Raw genomic sequence first — 22,150 nt, 5'->3', positions numbered from 1 at the left:
CAAATAATGAACGTGAGTATAATAAGTAAGTACAAACAAAATCAATTACGAAGACAAAATGTCACAATTCAACGATCACATTACTTTCATCACATTAGAAGATCATAAAATTTGCATTCCTACCAACGGAACACCAGCCCCGATTCGTGCAGCTTTCTGTACTGACCGAACAGTTCTAACCCGGCCGTGGCAGATAATCATCCCAATCAATTTACTAACCATCTAGATAGTATACAGGCAGTCTAAATCAGCATGTTAGCGACGGGTTGGAATAAAGTATCAGTCCTCTACGCCAACCGATGCAGTGCTGTTGTTCCGCACCGGGCGTCCTGACGTTGTCTGCTGCGAATAGTAGTAGAAACCAATTCATCACGAATGCTAGTATAAATGCAGCGCGCAACGGTCGCTGCCGAATAGTCAACCGTCAGTCGTAGAACAGTGTGTACACAAAACAACGTGAGTTCCGTGCCTACTTAGATTACCAGTGCAGTGACAAGTCACAAGTTGTCATCAACATTCCAACCAGCTGGAAGACAACAAAAAAAGAAAACACCCGTTAAACGGCTATTGTTATTTTCCGAGGATTCTACTGGGAGCGTCCTGTCCTGCCTGATCCGGCCGCCGTCATCATCAGTTTAGTGCGAGTGTTTCTACCAGTACGAAGTGAGTGTTTTTAAGATTTTCTCTTTCCCGAAGTAGTTTTTCCCTACCCACGCTAGATTTTTGTTACGGTTTTTGTTCGTTGAATCGAAGACTATTAGTAATACGGAAACCTGATCGACAGCGTGTCATTTGGCGATGCCAGCAGTAAACATGGTGAAATTTGCGCGAGGAAGGTAAACTAACAACAACAACTGTGTCCAACGAAATCAGACAGTGCAATTACCTGCACACATTGGTCCTTGGCGCTCTAATGGCGGTTGTGTAGCAAGGGTCGCGCCAAGTCCAACTGCCGTTCGTTTGCTTTGTGAGTGATCGACGCCGTTTTAGAATGCGTGCGGACAAAAGAAAGATGTGCTTTGTTCTCGTTTGGCGTCTGTTTAGATGTTAGCTCAAATATTTTATTACTTCTATTGTTGACTGATAATAGTTATCAATTTTATGTTGGTCATGGGATTCTTGATGCAGCAAGCGGAATTGATTAGTTTGGTTGATGGGCGTTCTTCATGACGTCCATAGCTGGACCTTTAGTGCCTTTATTTCTAGATATAAATGATGATTAGGTGATAACAAATCTGCTGTTTTTTTTCATTTCCGAGAATATGATATTTTGGTAAATTTGTTCATTTATAAGGAATTTTTTTTGTTCTCCTAAAAGAAGAAAACGGAAATTCCTGAGAAAGGGCATTATTAATTCAAAATCGTTTGTAATTTTTGTTTGAAGCTTTAACTAACCCAGTTCAGATTCTTACTACTGACAAATCCAAACATTTTACCGAAGTTACTGTTGGCTTTAGCTTCTAACGAAAACAAGATCTGATTGTCGGTTTCAGTTGTTACCTTTTACAACTTTTGAGCCCTTCCTATCAACAGCCGGTGTTTGAATGGCTGACCAAACATAGATTAAATAACACACACACACACACACACACACACACACACACACACACACACACACACACACACACACACACACACACACACACACACACACACACACACACACACACACACACACATACACACACACATACACACACACACACACACACACACACACACACACACATCTTCTCGCAAGTAACAGTGGACACGGTCTTAGCTCTTTTGTCGAAAGAATGATTTGTTTACCAACGTGATCGATCGTAAGCACGGCCTACTTAGTCGAATTAGAAAAAAATAATGTTTTGAACGGCTGACACTTCTAACCATGCTCAGTCTCAGTTTTCGAGTTGTCTGCGTCGACCGCGTTGATTCATTCGGTTTTATGTTAGGGTAATAAAATTGTTGGCCGAGAAACCTTTTTTTTATGACCGACCTTAGAGCGCATTTGGACACTCTCCTAATAGCTGCTGTCGTACACAAATATGTGATAAGGGTTTCGGTTTTATTGTTTTTTACTAAAAGACTGCACACTTTTCGATTCTGATGTACGGTGCAAAACTTACAAAACTTTGTTAAAAGATTTTTTTAAAAATTTTTTGATGTTTTATATCCGCCTCTACTCGATGCATTCCATGTCAAATTCATACAGATCCACCAAGGTCAAGATCGGTGTCCTACGTACGTGATGTTTCGTCGGCATCACGTGCCATGTGGATGTGAATGTCTATGAGTAACTACCAGCAATCCATTAATTACCTTTTGTGATTACCCGATCTCATCACTCGGCCATTTCTAGTTTTCCTAACGTGGCAAGACACGGACCGCTCATACGAGGTAGATTCAATCGCTAAATCGCAATTGATTAGATAATATTACTCTGCTCAAAAAGAAAAATTCTTATCCGTAGTTATCATATGAAATGACCGTCATTCAACGTAGTTACTGTCATTTATTGCTTCCATTAGGACAAAGTTGGTCGTTGAACAAGTTGACAGTTGATAACATCGTGAGAACCGTAATTGCTCGTTACTTGTCTTAACCGGTTACGGTGACATTGGGAGCATTTCGCCATGCTAAAGGCGAAAATAAACTGCTTTTTGACATCCTGAAAACATCATACTGTGAAAGTTTTAGATAGCAGTTAATTGCTTTAGCCATTGTCATTTGCAGGTTGAACCTTTTCTAGTATTTGTCTTCACGTTATTTCAATACCTGTCAGTTTCCGTTTTTACACGTTTTATACAATTGAAATTTAATACCGAATTCAAATACAATTCAGCACAAACACGTACAAAATCGAAAAAAGACTGATATTGAATTTTCAGTCAATTCATAAGAATTCAGTTCATTTTTTCTCACCTAACTTCGACACATTTTCGATCCAATCGGTTGGAAGCGAAATTCACTCGGAATCGGTTGTTGTACTGAAGTTTACATTGATTTGAAATTAATACTAAGTTCCACATGGAAAGCCGAATAAATTTTTTTCGTTCGCTCGAATTTGATTCACAATTAATTCCGAACTGCACATGCACATTTGTGAGAAATTCTGACAACGCCAAGAGAATTTCCTTGCTGGATAAGTCGTATAAATTTGGCATTCATCCTGTTCTTCAGTTTAGCTTCATTTTTGTCATGGATCTTTCCAACATTTTATTCATTTAGTGAAGTTGGTTTTCCTTTCGTACAAACATTCGAATTAGGAGAAGAGTTGGTATGTTAATATTTAAAGATGAAAATTTGGGTAGCAATGCAATTTAACTTCATAAAGACGTATAATTAAAAAAAATCTAAGCAGAAACGAAAAACATAACTTCACTAAGAATAATGTAGGGAAGAGTGTTCGGTTACCGGCACCCGTTTAATTTTATGCTCATAACTTCTGACTTAGTGCACATTATGCGGACATCTATACATCAATGAAAAGCTAAAGTCCCTGGCTAACAACTGATTAAGAAACTAACTATCAATTTAGTAAACGAGAAATTTTGGCCATTTCAAAAAAGGTGTTCGGTTACCGGCACCCCTAGAAATTTCACTAAAAATCGAAAAATATAAGTAAAGACTGCAGTTATTCAAATAAACACAGGATTTTTGGAAGCGTTTTGGACAAAAGTCTTCTATGTCTGATGGTGACTTCACCTCGGCTCTCTTGTTCGATGGTTTGGGGTGGTGGCGCCTTTGGTGTTGATTTGGTCGGTCTTCCACGTTTTTTTCTTAGCCGGAGCATCTGCTGTATGAGCAGCTAGATGTTTGGCCAAATCTTGTCTCGACAGCAGCCTGCATATCACTAACCATTTTTTTTCACGATTTGTCGAAAAATGGGGTGCCGATAACCGAAATCGGTAAACATTTTAAAAATGGCAAAACAAAATTTTGATAGCATTCGGTATTAAATCACGAAATAGATCGATTTCACTTCATAAATATAAACCTTTACCTTTTCGATTGTAGTTTTTCAATTTACGATACTAGAAAAAAAGTCATAAAAAACTTTTGTGTTGATTTTCACGCAAATTAAATTTGTTTTGAGCGCAGCAAAATGTACAAGCGTCTGTATGCTTCAGTATTCAGCACAAAAAGAAACGTGCTGCTATTACACACACACATTTGTCGGAATGACGCTATCTATTTTCTGTCAAAGGTTACGGTGGGGTGCCGGCAAATCAACACCTTCCCCTACCAAATAGACTGATATTTCTCTTGTGAATCTCTTCACGACAGAAGAAAACTGCTCTTGCGTTTTGCAACAACAAACACCTGAAACTATCACTACACTGTTTCCATACCTTTTTCCGGAATTCTGACAGAATGCCAGTAAAAATTCCTGGCTCATTTAGTTAGGCCAGTCATCTGGGGGGACTTTATTCTGACAGTCGCATACGAATAGAGAGGAACAGAGTGTACCGTGACGAATATGATACGGGGATTCGCAAAACCGTTGGTTTGCAACGTGACACGATATCGAGTATCTTGGATGTCGCGTAATCACATTGGACTTGATTCGGAACGAAATCTAAGCTGTTTAACCATGGCGACCAAAACAAGCAAGTGCTTGCACAAAAGCATGGCATGCTTGATTCCATTAGATATTTCAAACTAGATGATTACTGCACGGGTCATATGTATAGCAAGAATATATTCTTGGCAACTTGTTGGGAATAATTTTTCTCAACAAAATGTGTTGCGAGTCTTTATTATGCCTCGGGTTTGACCTTGAGGCCATTAGTCGAGTCAAAATGTGTTACTAGAGTACGTTTGAAAACAAGTTTAAGACCCTCGTTCAAGTACCATGCACGAGGGTGGTTTTAGAAAATTGTCGATGGAAATTTTTGAAAAACTTACCAAAACCAAAAACATACAGACCTTCAAAAAACAGGGTGAAAATGGCTGGAAAATTCGGAATGTTATCAAAAATAGCTCTGAAAATTGAGTGTTTTGCCTTTCTCATAAAGAAAGGTTATGCAATCACAGTGAAAACCGACTTTTGAACCGAGGCCCGGAAGGCCAAGTGTCATATACCATTCGACTCAGCTCGTCGAGTACGCAAAATCTCTCTCTCTCTCTCTCTCTCTCTCTCTGTGTGTGTGTGTTGGAGATGGCTGAACCGATTTTCACAAACATAGATTCAAATGAAAGGTCTTCTAGTCCCATACCAAATTCCTGAATATTATTTGGATCCGTGTTCCGGTTCCGGAGTTATGGGGTAAAATGTGCAAAAAAATGAAAATATATGTTCTAACTTTTCTCATAGATGGCGCGACCGATTTTCACAAACTTAGGTTCAAATGAACGATCTTGTAGTCCCATACGTAATTCCTGAATTTCATCCGGATCCGACTTCCGGATCCGGAAATATAGGGTAAAGTGTGTTAAAAATTTTATACCATCACTGAAAAGGGCTAAAACCCGTAAAAAGTTTTCTAAATCGATCTCAAATCTTCTTCAATTGATAGTTTTTATCAGTAGACAGTCAAACAAACCGATTCCGGTTATTTTTTTAAGAATCGAAGAAAATTATTTTGAAGAATACCACAGTATTATATATGATAGTATGATTGATATGAGAAAGGCATCATTACACCACTAGGTGGATTAAAACAGATTTTTATTTATCTTTCACAATTATTTGGAAAAATAATGCTTCTTCTTCATTTTCGATTAAACCTTTTTCTGACATTCGGACACATTTATGGAAAAGCATTTCACGCTTTTCATGGAAAATCAACGAATTTCATATAATCGATTTCGTTGTATTTTGACGATTTGGAAGTACTAAATGAAATACAGTGGTGGTGAGCTCACTTCGTCCGCGTGCCTTGTCGCTATGTCGCGATTTGTTAGCAATGCTATCATTTTAAATAATTTTTTTTGCTATCAGATTTAAATTTTAAAGCTGGCATAGAAATTGTGTATCCAAAACTAGAATACTCCTAAACAAACGTCCCCAAGAAACGATATTGCAATAAAATCGGTTTGACAAATCGTGGGCATACTCGTGTTAGAGCAAAGGAAAACTTCGAATCGAACGCACAGTTTTCTATCTCATGTGATGGATTAAAACGTTGAGAAGAGATGGCAGATCTTATTCTAATCTGGTTTCACTAATTTTAAGTACAGTTCATTAAACTTGACCGATACTAAAAGAAAGAGCATGTTCAGGAGTCTGATGCTGACTTGCTCTAAGAAATATTTTACGATATTTATTAGAGCAACGGTCCAAATCCAGAATCCTTCTTTATTGAACTTGCCTAGGACCAAAATTGGACAGTTGTGAAATATTTTTTACTGGAGAAATGCAGGTCTACAAAAATCAATTATAATGACATTTTGCTAGAATTTGGAAAAAAAATAAATGTAAAAAGATCATTTCTTAATTCAGAAATTTGACTGCTAGTTTTAACTAACTATACTCTTACACGCTACTCTAAATTTATTATAGGTAAAGAAATTTATCTTGTTAATACGCAGAATGCATCGCCAGAGGACGTGAATGCTCCTTGTCTAAGAGTCAGTTTTCTGTTATTTTCCTATTCTGATACGTAACTCAAGCGATTGATAGGTTTTGTATCGATGAATATACTACCGATACTCGCATATCAGTCCCATATGGAAAATCGACATGTCGAGAAAAAGATGGTTTAAAGGAAATACTTGTATTACCTCATGAATATTTCAATGTTTTTTGTTTCTGAACAAACCCAATAATGCAATTTTTGATAGTGTAAAAATAAACTTCATTCGTCAAGCTAACTCTAAAATGGCGAAAATCTATATGGGACTAATATGCGAGTACACACTGGGCAGTAAGTCTACTAGGTGATAATTATCATGTAGGAACGAAGCAGGCCTCGACACAACATCAATCAATCAATGAATATGCGCCTCGGCCGGTAGTCGGTATCCATGCACTATATTTGCATCGCCACAGTTTATCAGCGCAGTACGTGGGAACAATGCGAATGATCTGTTCGTGGAACGCGGCTTCAACTAGTAGGAGTAATATGCATAATGCAAATACAGTTTGATGTCAATTATTTCAGTTGAACATTTTTACGCTTGTAACGGAAAACAATTTCCTAATTTCGTGTAAACGATGTTGAGTATGGCTTGTGTTTTAACGGGAACATCTTTTTGTCAATTTAAGACGGTTTTAGTTGGAGTTCAAATTTGATTTCGTACTAACTAATTTGTTGGACTATCGCTAACCTACGCCCAATAAATGACTTAACAGGAAACTTATATGGGATAACACTTGAACGATGTACTGCGCAGTTTGGACCCAAACTGCTGTCAAAAAACGTATGCATTTGACAGCAGCTTTTGCGATCGAAACTGAGCTAAATGTCATTCAATATGGTCATAGGCAAGTTCTATATAGAGCTACACGTCTCAACGATCTCCCTTCGGGCCGGTTCGGTCCCTCGTTTGAAAAACCATTGCATAGGACCAAAATTGTAAAATATTTATTAAAGCAAGTCAGCTGCAGAATACTGAACATGCTCTTACTCTTACTATTGGTTATGTTGAAAAAAAGTACTTAAAATTAGTGAAACTCTTTTCAATGTTTTAATCCATCACATGAGATAGAAAACTGTGCGTTCGACTCGAAGTTTTCCTTCCCTCTAACACGAGTATGCCCACGATTTTACAAACCGATTTTATAGCTATATTGTTTCTTGTGGACGTTTGTTCTATACCGAATATTCATTTGAATAGTGCTTTACCTTGACCATCGTTCAGATCTTGAATCCTGATATCAAAAGGATCGATCCCTCCACGTTGTAGTAAACCACTTCGTCGTCTTCGTCGTCGTCGTCGTCGCCGTAGCAGAAGAGGGACGGAAATGAGCAGCTTTAACGAACTTCCATGCGTATCTCTAATAGATCGACCGGTCTTGCGGATAAACATTGCGAGAACCAACCTTGGCACGGGTGTTGGTCATTCGTAGAATCCCATCCCCGCCCGAGGAGGGTACGGAAAGGGACAACATTTTAGCACCTTTTCGTCGTGGTAAACACACGAGCGCCGCGAATATAAGTTTACGGCCGTCGGGCGGTTTGCTTCAGTTTACGATTGGTTGCTGCGATTGAATCTTGAGAGAAAACAAAAATTAGACAGCAGGTGAAGTTTTTGGCTGTCACAGTGGAAAATTTTGAAGAAAAACGACAATAATTAGCATTTCGGAAATATGGTGAATCAGTTTATGTGAGTGATCTAATTCGTAGTGAGTGTAATAAGAGGACGCAATGGACAAATACAGTCAGACGGATAGTTTAGTTTTCTGTTTTTGAGAAATTTAAAGAAATCAAATGACATAAATTATCATTTTATAATAACTATATTTTTATCTCATATGATTTATGAGTAAAATATCAATAAATCTTTTAACCAAAAATTTTATCGCTTGTGAGCAACACAGTTGATCGAATATTCTTCCAAATAGTTTGATTCGCCGTTTCGAGATACTTTTCAGGGCATTAATATCTCATATCTCTCATATCCTCATATATAAATGTGTGGATTTTCGCAAAATAATTTGAATTTTGAAAAACAAAAAAGATTTGTCCCTCAACTAGTATAACCTACAGAGTGAAACAGTTCTCAAATCTGTAAGACCATCTCTTAGTAAACGAAGTGAGCTCCACTATTGCAGGTACTTCCGAAACCGGAATCCGGGAACGGGTATAATCGTAGTCGGTTCGAGAAAAATGACTGGGATCCATTTCTGAGTCTATAATCACAATCTTCGGTCGTTATTCGGAAACCGGGAACCAGGAAAGCCGAAATTAATTTGTTTAGCCGTCTACTGACAATACCTATCGATTGGACTAGTTTTGAGGCAAGCTTAGGAAGCATTTTACAAGTTTTACTCACCGCTTTTAGTTACGGTATAAATATTTCAACAATCTTCACCTTGTAATTCTGCAACTAGATGTCGGATCCCAATGAAATTCAGGAATTCCGTATGAGACCGCAGGACCTTCCATTTGAATACAAGTTTGTGAAAATCGGTCAAGCCATCGCTGAGAACAGTGAGTGAGATCCATTTAGGAAAATATGACCACTATTTCCGGTGCTTCCGGCATCGGAAACCGGGATCCAGACTAGCTGGAATTAGAATAGTTTCGAGACCAGATTAAAATTTTCGTTTACTTATTTTGTATCGCCGCTTTACGTGGCGGTATTAAATTTTTATAACTTTCTACCCTACAAATCTGGGACCGGAAGTCGAATCCAGATGAAATTCGGAAGTTTTGTATGGGACCATGAGACCTTTAATTTTTTTTCGATTTTGCTAAAATCGATCACGCCATCTCTGAGAAAATTGAGCAAGTAATTTGAAATATGAATTTTTACACTAATCACCCTGTAATTCTGGAACCGGAAGTCGTATCGCAATAAAATTCAGGAGCTTTGTATGGGATAATTAAACCTTTCATTTGAATCTGAGAGAAAAGTAAGTGCACTTATTTTCATTTCTTTTTTGCACATATCACCCTGTAATTCCGGAACCGGAAGTCGGAATCGAATAAAAGTCAGGAACTTTGTATAGGACTAAAAGACCTTTCCTTTGAATTGAAGTTTATGAAAATTGGTTTAGCCATCTCCGAGAAAAGTGAGTGCAAAAATGTTACATACATACATACACACACACATACAGACACATGGCACTCGGTCTTCCGGGCCTAGGTTCAAAAGTCGGTTTTCTATATGAGAAAGGCAAAACTTACAAAATATGGAACCGAAAATCTTGAAAAATGCTCACTATCTAAATTCACTTTTATGGAGAAAAAACAGACTGCAGAATCGAACACTTAAGGGCTGAGGCCAGTAGGTCGCGTAAAACCATGTGGCTCGCTGTGCGTGTTACATTATTCTCCATGCTCTCTCACAAATGTGCAAAATGACTCTCGATGTGGCCGGGTGGTCAAGAAAGTTTTGATATTTCCGGTTACAAGTTTGACTACATCACATAAAATCCAATAAAGCTACCGCTTGTTTGGCAGCCTTTCTGAGTCGATTTTATTTCTCTTACCAGGAAACTGGAGCAGAAAAAGTGGCGCGTGCATAGAAATCGACTTACCATCACAAAAATAACATTCACTTCATTTTTATCGCGACAGCACTTATGTTTTTATGCACTAATCGCAAATAAATTAAATTATCTAAACATTGTCAGGATAGATTTTTGATCCATGCTTTTTAAGGCGAAATATGCAATGAACAAGTTGAAAGTTGCCGTTTTCAGCTAAGCAATTCTTCCTTCCGAGAAAAGACTTTCCCGACGCGCGACCCGGAATTTTCACAGAATAATCTAAACTAATTTTCTAAGAGATTGTCAGTTGGGTTTTTTTATTTTCGTCGCCGTTTCTGAGAAAATCAGATTTGAAGTGTGAAAATAGCCTTCTAAAACGCCTTAAAACACACTGGCCTCACCTCTTAACTGGAAGTATCGTGACAGTACAGTAGTAGAGCTCAGTGGAGAAATTCCGTTGAAAGTGAGCAAAATAAACTTGGTAAAGGGTGCACACAAAATTTTATTGCTGAATCTCGGCAAAAAAAAATGCCGAGATTTGCACAGCCGAGAGATCGGTAATCATCTCGGTAACATAATAATTACTGAGAACCTCGACAATACCAAATTTTTTAACTGTCAATTATTGCCGAACTTCATCTAATACAGTAGTTTTTTTTTATTTCACTTATTTTTTCAAGAAATATAAAAATCGCCCTTATTCTGAATAACGTCGTATCGTTTTTTCGCTCGTATTTCATTTGTATTCCCAATAACGCTAGCAAAATCAAAGGTAACTATGATTCGATCGAACCACATTCGATCGAAAAATCAATACGTCGTTATTCAGAATAAGGGCGATATATTGAACGAAGGTAAGGTAAGGTACCTTACCTTCGTTCAATATATCGCCCTTATTCTGAATAACGACGTATTGATTTTTCGATCGAATGTGGTTCGATCGAATCATAGTTACCTTTGATTTTGCTAGCGTTATTGGGAATACAAATGAAATACGAGCGAAAAAACGATACGACGTTATTTAGAATAAGGGCGTATATTATTTTCCGCTCCACCAGCAATAGCTACCGTGGTGTTTTGCACATTCGACAAGAGACATTAAATGACAAGTGTTTCACCGAGTTTCAGTAAAAGCTAACTAACATTTCGAAATCTCGGCAAACGGATTTGCTGATTTCGGTATATTTGTTGGTTACTGACATAATAGTTTTCCAAACTTCGGCAAAAGAACAAGCTTTACCGAGATATCAGAATATTACATTAAAGAATTTCGGAAAAGAGCATATGGATTACCGAACAATTAGTAAAATGCCAAGCTTAAAAATCTGTTTTATGTGTGTGTATTCGATAAAAACGTGTAAACACATGTTTACAAAATTAAGTCGCTTATCGGATTTTCTCGAGATTTACATAGAATGAAAAACTATTAATGAGATGATTAATAATAATCGTTTTTTTTTTTTTAATAATTATTTATTGGAATATGAGTTAAAATTAAATTATTAAGATTTAAATTGGGTGTTCAGCCACAAGTGGTGACTTTTCAGCCCTGTTATATATATATATGATTTGGTTATTACCATGAAGACATCATTTGCTTCCGCAATTCTGAGATTTTTGTGTGGGGAAAATTCTAAATCTACTTGTATTGTGTAATGGGGAAAAGGAACTTATATACTAACTTACTAACTAATACAGAGAGCGAATCGATTCAATTGAAGATTGCATCGATTTTTGTCGGAATTTGCTTATAATATTATGTGACATTACATCTAATGGTTCTATGTTTGTGAGTCTGTGTAACTCATTTGTACTAAACCAGGGAGGACGCTTCAAAATCATTTTCAGAATTTTATTCTGAATCCTTTGAAGCGTTTTCTTCCTGGTGGAACAACAGCTTGACCAAATTGGAACCGCATAAAGCATGGCTGGTCTGAAAATTTGTTTATAAATTAACAACTTGTTTTTTAGACAGAGCTTAGAATTTCTGTTTATAAGAGGATATAAACATTTAATATATTTATTACACTTTGCCTGGATTCCTTCAATGTGATCCTTGGAAGTGAGTTTTTTGTCATACGTCAAACCTAAGTATTTAGCTTGATCAGACCATGTCAATTCCAAGCCATTCAATTTGAGAATGTGATTATTGTTTGGTTTAAGAAATGAAGCTCTTGGCTTGTGAGGAAAGATAATTAATTGTGTTTTTGCTGCATTTGGTTTAATTTTCCATTTTGACAGATAATCACTGAAAATATTTAAACTTCTTTGTAGGCGACTGCAGATCACTCTTAGATTTCTACCTGTGGCTAACAGACTTGTGTCGTCACAGAATAGCGATTTCTGACAACCAACGGGTAGATTTGGAAGATCAGAAGTGAAAATATTATACAAGATTGGAGCTACACTCGAACCCTGCGGAACACCGGCTCGTACGGGTAGCAATTCAGATTTACAATTCTGATAGCTAACCTGAAGAGTACGATCAGTTAAATAATTTTGAATCATTTTGATCAAATAAATAGGAAACTGAAAATCAGACATTTTTGCTATTAAACCTTTGTGCCAAACACTGTCGAATGCTTTTTCTATGTCTAGAAGAGCAACTCCAGTGGATAACCCAGAAGATTTATTTGCTTTTATCATGTTCGTTACTCTGACAAGTTGATGAGTAGTTGAATGTTCATGACGAAATCCAAACTGTTCTGGTAAAAAAATTGAATTCTCATTTATATGAGACATCATTCTCAACAAGATAATTTTTTCAAAAAGTTTACTGATAGAAGAAAGTAAGCTAATTGGGCGATAACTTGATGTTTCTGCTGGGTTTTTATCAGGTTTTAGGATAGGAATTACTTTAGCGTTTTTCCATCTTTTTGGGAAGTAAGCTAATGAAAAACACTTGTTGAAAATTTTAACCAGAAGTCTCAAGGCAACATCGGGAAGATTTTTAATAAGAATATTAAAAATTCCATCATTACCAGGAGCCTTCATGTTTTTGAGTTTCCTAATAATTGATTTAATTTCATCAAAATTCGTCTCAATAATGTCATCGTGTGATAACACTTGGGTTGAAATATGATCATATTTCAGTGAGACTTCATTTTCAATAGGACTCATAACGTTTAAATTAAAATTGTGGACACTCTCGAACTGCTGAGTAAGTTTTTGAGCTTTTTCACCATTTGTAAGAAGTATTTGATTTCTTTCCTTGAGAACAGGAATTGGTTTCTGAGGTTTCTTAAGAACCTTAGAAAGTTTCCAGAAAGGTTTAGAATATGGTTTAATTTGTTCAACTTCTTTAGCGAAATTTTCATTTCGCAAAAGAGTAAATCTATGTTTAATTTCTTTTTGTAAATCCTTAACTATGTTTTTCATAGCAGGATCACGAGAACGTTGATATTGTCGTCGACGAACATTCTTCAACCGAATGAGCAGTTGAAGATTGTCATCGATGATAGGAGAATTTAATTTAGTTTGAGCTTTGGGAACTGAAAGATTTCTAGCTTCGATAATATAATGATTCAAATTATCAATTGCTGTGTCGATGTCCGCAGAATTTTCTAAAATAGTTTCATGATCCACATGATTTTCAATGTGAGATCTGTAATCCAACCAATTAGCTCTATGATAGTTGAAAATAGAACTAATTGGATTAATTATACCTTCGTTGGAAAGTCTGAATGTTACTGGAAGATGATCTGAGTCAAAGTCAGCATGTGTAATTGGTTCACTACAAATGTGACTTTGATCTGTTAGAACCAGATCAATTGCAGACGGGTTTTTCACGGAAGAGAAACAAGTAGGATTACTGGGATGAAGAACTGTGAAGTAACCAGCTGAGAGTTGATTATGAAGTATTTTACCATTACTGTTATTTTGCCTACAATTCCACTGGACATGCTTAGCATTTAAGTCCCCTATTACGAAAAATTTCGATCGATATCTTGTAAGTTTTTGCAAATCGCCTTTAAAGAAATTTAATTGTTCGCCGGTGCATTGGAATGGCAAATATGCTCCAGCGATGAAATAAATTCCATGAATGGTTTCAACTTCGATTCCCAAGCTTTAAATAACTTTAGTATTGAAGGAAGGTAAAATTCGATGTTTAATTTGCCGTTGGACAAAAATGGCAACTCCACCACCCATTCCAGTAAACCTGTCAAATCGATGAACCACATAATGTGGATTACTTTTCAATTTTACATTTGGTTTAAGAAAAGTTTCTGTCACAATGGCAATATGAATTTTGTGAACTTTGAGAAAATTATAAAATTCATCTTCACTCGATTTCAAAGATCGAGCATTCCAATTTAAAATATTCAAATAATTATTTAACATCACTGTTAAATTTTAAATTCATTATAATATTATTTGCAAATTTCCATCCGATTTGAAATGCTTCAAAAAGTGATGAAGTCGAATTCATTTGGATGATCATTTGAAAAAGTTGATCTTGTAGGTAGATCATTTTATTTTCAGTTATATCGCCTAAATCGACTTCATTTAAAGAAGCGAATGGCATTGAAGGAATATTTGTAGGTAGACTGCCATTAGAAGAAGATGATTTGGCCGGTCTACCTATTAATAAATTGTTTTCGTTAGAAGAAGAACTGCAAGGCGGTCCTGTGTTTTGATTATTTACATTAGAAGAAATAGGAGATAGATTTCTACCTAATATACCAGCATAACTGACATTAGAAGAAGATGATGACGAGGTCGATCTACCTGTCAATAAATTGTTTTCGTTAGAAGACGAATTGGCAGGTGCCTTAGAAGAATTTTCAGGTATATTCTGTAAATTTAAGGTCGTTGATTTGACTTGTTGTCTAAGCGAACGAGCGTTTAAAATTTTTTCCCTGACAGGACATTTCAAATAATTGGATTTATGATTTCCATTGCAATTTGAACATGAAAATTTATCAGTGGTTTCATTCATTGGACAAACGTCTTTCGAATGCGATTTACCACAATTCAAACACCGTATATCCATATGACAATTTTTGGTTCCATGACCGAAGCCTTGGCAACGACGACATTGCGTTAAGTTTGCAATACGATTATGCCGTTTATAATGTTCCCAATGAATTTTAATGTGGGAAATGAAACGTACTTTTTCTAAAGTTTTCAAATTGTTTACATCACTTCGATTGAAGTGTATTAGGTAAAGTTCATGGGAAATTCCAGAGCGTGGTTTAGAAGTACCATTCGCTCTTTTTTTCATAAGTATTACTTGGGAAGGGGCAAAACCAAGCAATTCCTTTAGTTCATTTTTAATTTCATCAATACTTTGATCATTTGATAATCCTTTCAAGACAGCCTTGAAGGGTCTGTCTGATTTTATATCATATGAATAAAATTTATGAAGTTTCTCGGTCAAATATCGAATAAGACGTTCGTAATCTTCCAATCCATCCACCAAGACTCGACATTCTCCTCTTCGTCCGATTTGAAATGAGACCTTCACTTCCGGGAGAAAAGTAGAAAGCTCAGTACGGAATGCTTTGAAGTCGGAAATCATCACCGTCACTGGTGGCATAGATTGATGTTTCTTCCCAGAACGACAAGCGTCCATTTTGGGAATTTTTGAAGAATTTTCTTCTATGTCGCTACAATCGGATTCAGGAAGAATCTCGTAAATATTGTTAGACGGCATAGGATCAACGGAAGGGAAATCCGTCCGTTGTCTTTTATTTTTACATTCAGATTCTATAAGATCGTGAATGTTATTAGAAAAATGTTGAATAACGGATTGTGATTTATTCCGTATTGAATTATTTTTAGCCTTAGGCTTGTTGCCTTTCCGGTTGGACGCAGGCATTTTTGAAATTAATGAAATTTTAAATTAAATTAACTAGGCTAAATTAGTCTTCGATTAGACTCCTAGCTAGCCTTAAAAAAGGCTGATTAATTTCTTAGTCACTCTAATATCACTCTTTGTATCACTTAGTCACTCTAATATCACTCTTTGTATCACTTAGTTAGTGATTCAGGTAGCCTTGAAAAAGACTGAAGCCTTGAATCAATGAAACTCTAGGTAGCCAGAAAAAAATTCCAGTAGCCAAGAGCTATACGCGTGCGGTGCGAACGACTGTTCAACACCGACTGTTAATAATAATCGTTTTATTGAATTTCGTTCCCCATCTCGAATGCTTGAACCTTCCTTTTCACTCCATCTGTCAAATTTTAGGTACCCAATTTTCCCAGTGTTTTTGATGTGTTTACCTGAATTGTTTTTAACTCCAGCTCTTCTCCAATCGTTTCAGGATATTACGATGTTCCATGATTATAATTGCCCAGAATTTCTCTATTGGGCAAATTTTCGTATTAAATTAGTGCGTTCATTTACTACTGTTCTACGCATAACTGTCCCATAGTGTAAATAATCTCATAGAAAAAATAGAACCACTCAGAGCTTGATCGTTCTACCAACAGAACTGGTTCTGTTGAACCGTTCTTTTGGATGTTCTCCGAAAAAAAAAAATGAATAAATTATATTTTGTGGTATACAAATTCAATGACATTGAGTACTTTTTGACATGTGATCGCACTAGTTCTTCTGGAAGAATGAGTGAACAACAGTTCTTTGTTGAATGTTAATCTGTTACAAAAGTGACTGAATTAAATAAAAAAGTATATTAATAACTGTGTATTTTGAAACGGTCATAGTGTTTAGTAATGCAGTAGAAATTGTATATAATTAAGATAAGTGCAAAAACGCGAGCGATTGCTACTTTAAATACATACAAAAAAGCCACTTCATTCATTGTTAAAGAGTTTGTTGCCAACGAAATATAATTATTTGCTCTCGTATGGTTTTCGCAGAAACATACAAAATTGTGGAAGAACGATTGAACGGTTCAGGAGAACTATCAAGTTCTGAATCTTTTTGTCAAAATACTGACTCGGTTAGCCCGTTTCGAGCGTATTGGCAGGATGCAACATCGAACCAAAACAGACTTGATCCTTTTGCAAAGCACGCTTCTTAAAGCACTGTAAATTTTTTGATAGTTCCGGATGTAATAGAGGGTGTGCATAAGCAAATCGCTTGCCAAATCAAAAATTTCATTGCAAATTTCGTTAATTTCTTCATCCGGACGGTTCCGGGTTTGTGTTTTCGCAATAATGTTTTGCTTTTCAAATCGGTTTGGACTTTCCAGTGACGTCTAAAATTGACATTTTTGCACGGTTGTTGACAGATGTAAACCATACACTACACTGTTTGGTTTATGATTTCAGAAGAATGGATGAAGAATTAGCATAAAATAATGAACAGATTCCATATGCATTATTCTAAATTGGTTTTAATGTGGAACACCTTTTTGTTTTCTATATAGGGGTGCAAATTAGAAACTCAAAAAAAATACACGTAGAAATGTGGTCAGGTTTTGAACAATTACAGCTCAGTCAATTTTGTATCAATTATTAATATTATGCTATCATTTGATTGGAAATATTTCTACGTATTGATTTGAATGTTCATAGCCATGTATTTTTAATTGTGAATCATTGAAATGTTAATTAATAGCTAGCAGTGTCCTATTTTGTCTGCAAAAAATCTCCGGCATACCGGATTTCCCTGCCGTTGTCGACGATTTTGAAGGAGTAAGCGATATATCAAAGGGAAAGCATTGTTCTGATTGGTCAATCGATGCAAAAGCGAAGCTGTTGGAAGCACGCGAAGCTATAAATATAAGCAAAATTATAGCTAACGTTTCAGTCCTACGTGAAGCATGCTAGAGGTAGGTTGTTGCTAGACAGCAAGACAGAAAGTGCCATAAAACGATTTGAAGCTTTAATTGGTATGCTCTGATCTTGTCTCTGATCTTGTGTCATCGTTTCGCCTGAGAAGTTGACAACTACCCCAGGGTAAATTTTGAGTGCATATGATAAATTTCTAATTTAACATATATAAGATGAACTCGATTGATAATGAGAAATAATTTATCGTTTCAACCGAAATCGCAGAATGGTAGTAATGGCACAGAAACGCTATAAAAATAGCTGCTTGCATACAAAATTTGAACAAAAGCTTGGCAAAGAGAAGCTTAAATATCGATACATACATTTGGGCTATAGATGTAATTTCGTCGGCTCCAAAACAAATACAAATCGCGACAAATAGAGTCTATGTTCGGTGTTGATTTCTGATAAAGATCAATCTAAGCAGATTATCGTTCATTTGCGGATTCAAAAGTGGGACGATTAATTGAAAATGTCGATCACTATAAAATTTGGTTGCCTTGTTCCAAATCAATGGCTCGAACAACCCCATGGGGCTGATCCTTGTAGTTTTTTTTTGTTTTTAGTTGTAATACTAAACCAACATAATCACCATTGATGTAAAATTTTGTGTTTCAGCATGTCGAAGACATTGGAGGAATCTCCCAATGCCCACATCAACAAGACCCTGCTGGACAAGTACAGCAGTTTGCCGATGCCGGAGAGCAAAATCATTGCGACGTACATCTGGATCGACGGTACCGGAGAGAATGTCCGCTGCAAGGACCGTACGCTAGAGTTCATTCCGGAAAAACCGAGTGGTAAGTTTGCTCGTTGGTGTGATTCGAGCCGCCAAGAAAACTGTCATGATGAAACAATAAACTCTAAATCGTGTAGCACTTCGTCGTAAAACCTGATGTAATGCGACAACGTCGTCGTCGTGTTTCACAGCTTTGCTCGCAATTAATTCCCAAGTTCAATGTCAATGTTATTTTTTCCTTGTTCGACGAGTCACAAGTTGGACTATTGGTCTCACATTACAACCATTCATCGCACTATACCGGTTTTGTTCTTCTTCTAAGAATGATAAAACTGGCCTGCGAACTGGCAGTCAATCAGCTGTTTGTCGGTGCGGGATGTAGGAGAATCGAGGGTGCGATGGTGAGTGACAAAACTGACCGGTATTTCCTTTTGTTTTATCTCACCAGTAAACTCGTGAAAACCTGTTAAAAATATTGTTTGTTATTTATCGGATGATGATCGCCGAAAACAGTATAACCCCAAGCTTTCCTACACGCATTTACGGTGCACAAAGCCGCAATTTGAATGTGTGATCTAATGCACAGATGGGTGCATCCGATGCGGCAACCCGAAGGCATGGAAATTTGCTGTAGGGCTGACTATACAGCACCGTTTAGTAGCCACGATGGCCTTCATCATTTGTCAGGGGTTATTTTTGCTGTCTAACCGATGACGCTACAAAATCACTTAGAGCTTATTAAAGTTAGATGGGGGATGATGGGATGATAGGAGGACGGACTGGACGATGATTGATGAATTTTTCAAGAACAGGGCTTTCCTTGGTTGGTTTTCTTCGTGGTGAGCCATTCAAGGAATTGGAATATACATAATCAAGAGTTTGACATAATTTACAAAAACGAATTACCTTTTTATGAGCAACCCACAAGGCGTCAATTTTCTTTGAACAATTTTTTTTTCTTCTCTTCAAAAAGAATTGGTACAAATTTCTTCTGTCATCGGAAATCGTTAACGCTAGTTCCAATGACTACTTGATCTGTGCAGCGCGTTTACTGCGACCCACTTTGAGCGCTTTGAGTGATTCCGTCCGAAGTCGCTCATTTAAATAATTTAATCAGAATTCTGATTGAAATCTTTCTAGATTCTATTCCCGAATCAATCAGTAATCGTATTGTCTTCCAGTCGCTTTTAACGATATTGTTTGTGTCACGAGTTAAACGATTATACAAGTGAATCGAACTACTTATTATTTGTATTTTGCTTTGATAGCAAATAATTGCTGCGATCAAGTCAAGTTAATTGTATTCAAAGTATTTTTTTTTCAAGACACGCGAAGGGAGGATCTCATTCATTATTGTTCGTTGCCAAGTCGGAGCATATGCTGGGGCAGCGGTAAAGCATCGGAAATATGGTAGTCACATCATTGTTTGTCACACAATGATGAATGTTAAGTCAAAATAACCAGTTGTTGTGAATTAACTATACCGCATTTGAACTCGATAGTCAACTTTTTACTGCGTCCAATTGCATCTCACGTGTGCGTCGGTGTTTGTTTTGATAGCTGGCGATGTCCATTCACGTCTTGTTCTTATTATTACATTATATTGTTTGTAATGTAAATAAAAAACAAAACAACATTAGTCATTGGATCTCGTCGTGCTGCGTCATTCGATACATTCTGACCGTAAATTTGTTTTCCCGCAGATCTTCCCGTCTGGAACTATGACGGTAGCTCGTGTTACCAGGCTCAAGGTCACAACTCGGACGTCTATCTGCGCCCGGCTGCCATCTATCGGGATCCGTTTCGCCGGGGAAATAACATTCTGGTGATGTGCGAAACCTATCTGTTCGATGGCACTCCGACCGAATCGAACAGACGCAAAACCTGCAACGAGGTGTGTGACAAAGTCGCCAGTGAGCATCCATGGTTTGGTATCGAACAGGAGTATACTCTGCTGGATATCGATGGAAGACCGCTGGGTTGGCCGAAGAACGGTTTCCCCGGTCCTCAGGGACCGTACTACTGCGGAGTCGGTGCTGATAAAGTTTACGCTCGTGACATTGTTGATGCTCACTATCGGGCTTGTTTGTACGCTGGAGTCAAGATCTGTGGTACCAATGCTGAGGTTATGCCGGCCCAGTGGGAATTCCAGGTTGGTCCATGCGAAGGAATTTCCATCGGAGATGATCTGTGGGTAGCTCGTTTCCTGTTGCACAGAATTGCCGAAGAATTCGGAGTAGGTTTTCTTCACTCAAATCGTGCCCGATCGTATTCCTAACCTAAATGTATTCTTCCGATTTACAGATTATTGCTACCCTGGATCCGAAACCGATGAGTGGCGATTGGAATGGTGCCGGGGCGCACACCAACGTATCAACCAAGAGTACACGGGCCGATGGTGGCATCGTGGAAATCGAAAAGGCCATTGCCAAACTATCGAAGAATCATGAACGTCACATCCGTGCGTACGACCCACGGGGAGGAAAGGACAACGAACGACGTCTGACGGGAAAGCACGAAACCAGTTCTATCCACGATTTTAATGCCGGTAAGACACGATCCCGTTTTGGTGTGCTTCGTTTTCTCCGATAGTTAACATTATTCTTTTAACTCTTCTCAGGAGTGGCTAATCGTGGAGCCTCGGTGCGTATCCCGCGTGGCGTAGCCGACGAAGGTAAAGGCTACTTCGAGGACCGTCGACCAAGCTCCAATTGTGATCCGTACTGCGTCGTGGAAGCAATTCTGAGGACAATCTGCCTCGACGAGTAGAGGAACCACATTCACCGAACGCGGCACTGGTGCTGCTAATTCCCGTTCTCTGTTTTCATTAACCTACAAACACGTTTTAGTCAGTTTAATGATTTTATCTCACGATTTGTAATTGTTGGAGAAGAAAAAAAAAGTCGTAATATGTTAACCATCAGGAACAATTCCAAAGTAGACTTCGAAGCTGCTTTTGCAAGCATGTGTATTATTCATAAAGTTATAGGCTTAAGCAATCATACGTTTAATAATGCTGTTCTATTTTATGTGTGTAACAAGTGATTAAATTATTATTATTAAAGTATGTTAAATCTTTTGATTTCAAAGAAAATTCTATTCAAGTAAAAAAATTTATTATTGTGGTCAAGAATGGATTTTTTTACTTGATTATAATTATGATCACCTCAACCAGTACCAAATATACCGAAATCAGAAACATCATTTGCCGAACGTGTTTGAAGAGTGTTTGCCAAAATTCGGTCAAAATCAGCTCATTTGTCAATCATTTGTTGTTATCCTGCAAATTCAACTACTTGTGTGATGGAAAAGGTCGATATTTATGTTATTAATTTCTTAGTAAACGAAATCGCCACACTTGTATAAACAAATTAGAACGTTTCTAAACCGAACAGAAGTACTACCTACGTACGCAAGTTAATCGAGTAATGTTCGAAAATTGAACAACTCGAACGAATGATATTCGAGTTCATACCCAACTCGAACGGAATGCAGAATGGAAATTGCACATTCGATCAGAATATTTCGAATCGATCGACGTGCAGAATAGGTGTGAATTAGAGTGCCTTAAACCAGAGTGACGA

The 22,150-nt window shown here is 37.3% G+C and overlaps 1 protein-coding gene across 3 annotated transcripts; it reads left to right on the top strand.

The window, feature by feature from the left end:
• Positions 1-296: 296 nt before the first annotated feature.
• Positions 297-21,633, top strand: LOC131431275 (glutamine synthetase 2 cytoplasmic). 3 transcript variants are annotated; one of them, XM_058596904.1, is made up of 5 exons: positions 297-663; positions 18,446-18,627; positions 20,270-20,802; positions 20,871-21,114; positions 21,187-21,633. In XM_058596904.1, the coding sequence occupies exons 2-5, from the start codon at positions 18,447-18,449 to the stop codon at positions 21,333-21,335; spliced, it is 1,107 nt and encodes a 368-aa protein (XP_058452887.1). In that variant the 5' UTR covers positions 297-663; position 18,446; the 3' UTR covers positions 21,336-21,633. The 3 variants fall into 3 exon arrangements, with proteins under 3 accessions (XP_058452887.1, XP_058452872.1, XP_058452879.1); XM_058596889.1 differs by lacking the exon at positions 297-663 and adding an exon at positions 799-836; XM_058596896.1 differs by lacking the exon at positions 297-663 and adding an exon at positions 8,130-8,253.
• The last annotated feature ends 517 nt before the right edge of the window (positions 21,634-22,150 follow it).

Source organism: Malaya genurostris, chromosome 1, assembly GCF_030247185.1.
Source record: "Malaya genurostris strain Urasoe2022 chromosome 1, Malgen_1.1, whole genome shotgun sequence".
In the NCBI taxonomy this organism is placed as follows: domain Eukaryota; kingdom Metazoa; phylum Arthropoda; class Insecta; order Diptera; family Culicidae; genus Malaya; species Malaya genurostris.
The sequence above is the reverse complement of the archived record's forward strand: the minus strand, read 5'-3'. Positions and strand labels throughout refer to the sequence as shown.

Excerpts from the sequence above, each read along its gene's own strand:
- LOC131431275 (XM_058596889.1), top strand. The coding sequence starts at position 799 with ATGCCAGCAGTAAACATGGTGAAATTTGCGCGAGGAAG. Across the intron at positions 837-18,445 it reads GTGAAATTTGCGCGAGGAAG|CATGTCGAAGACATTGGAGG; the intron begins GTAAACTAACAA and ends TTTGTGTTTCAG. Across the intron at positions 21,115-21,186 it reads TATCCACGATTTTAATGCCG|GAGTGGCTAATCGTGGAGCC; the intron begins GTAAGACACGAT and ends AACTCTTCTCAG.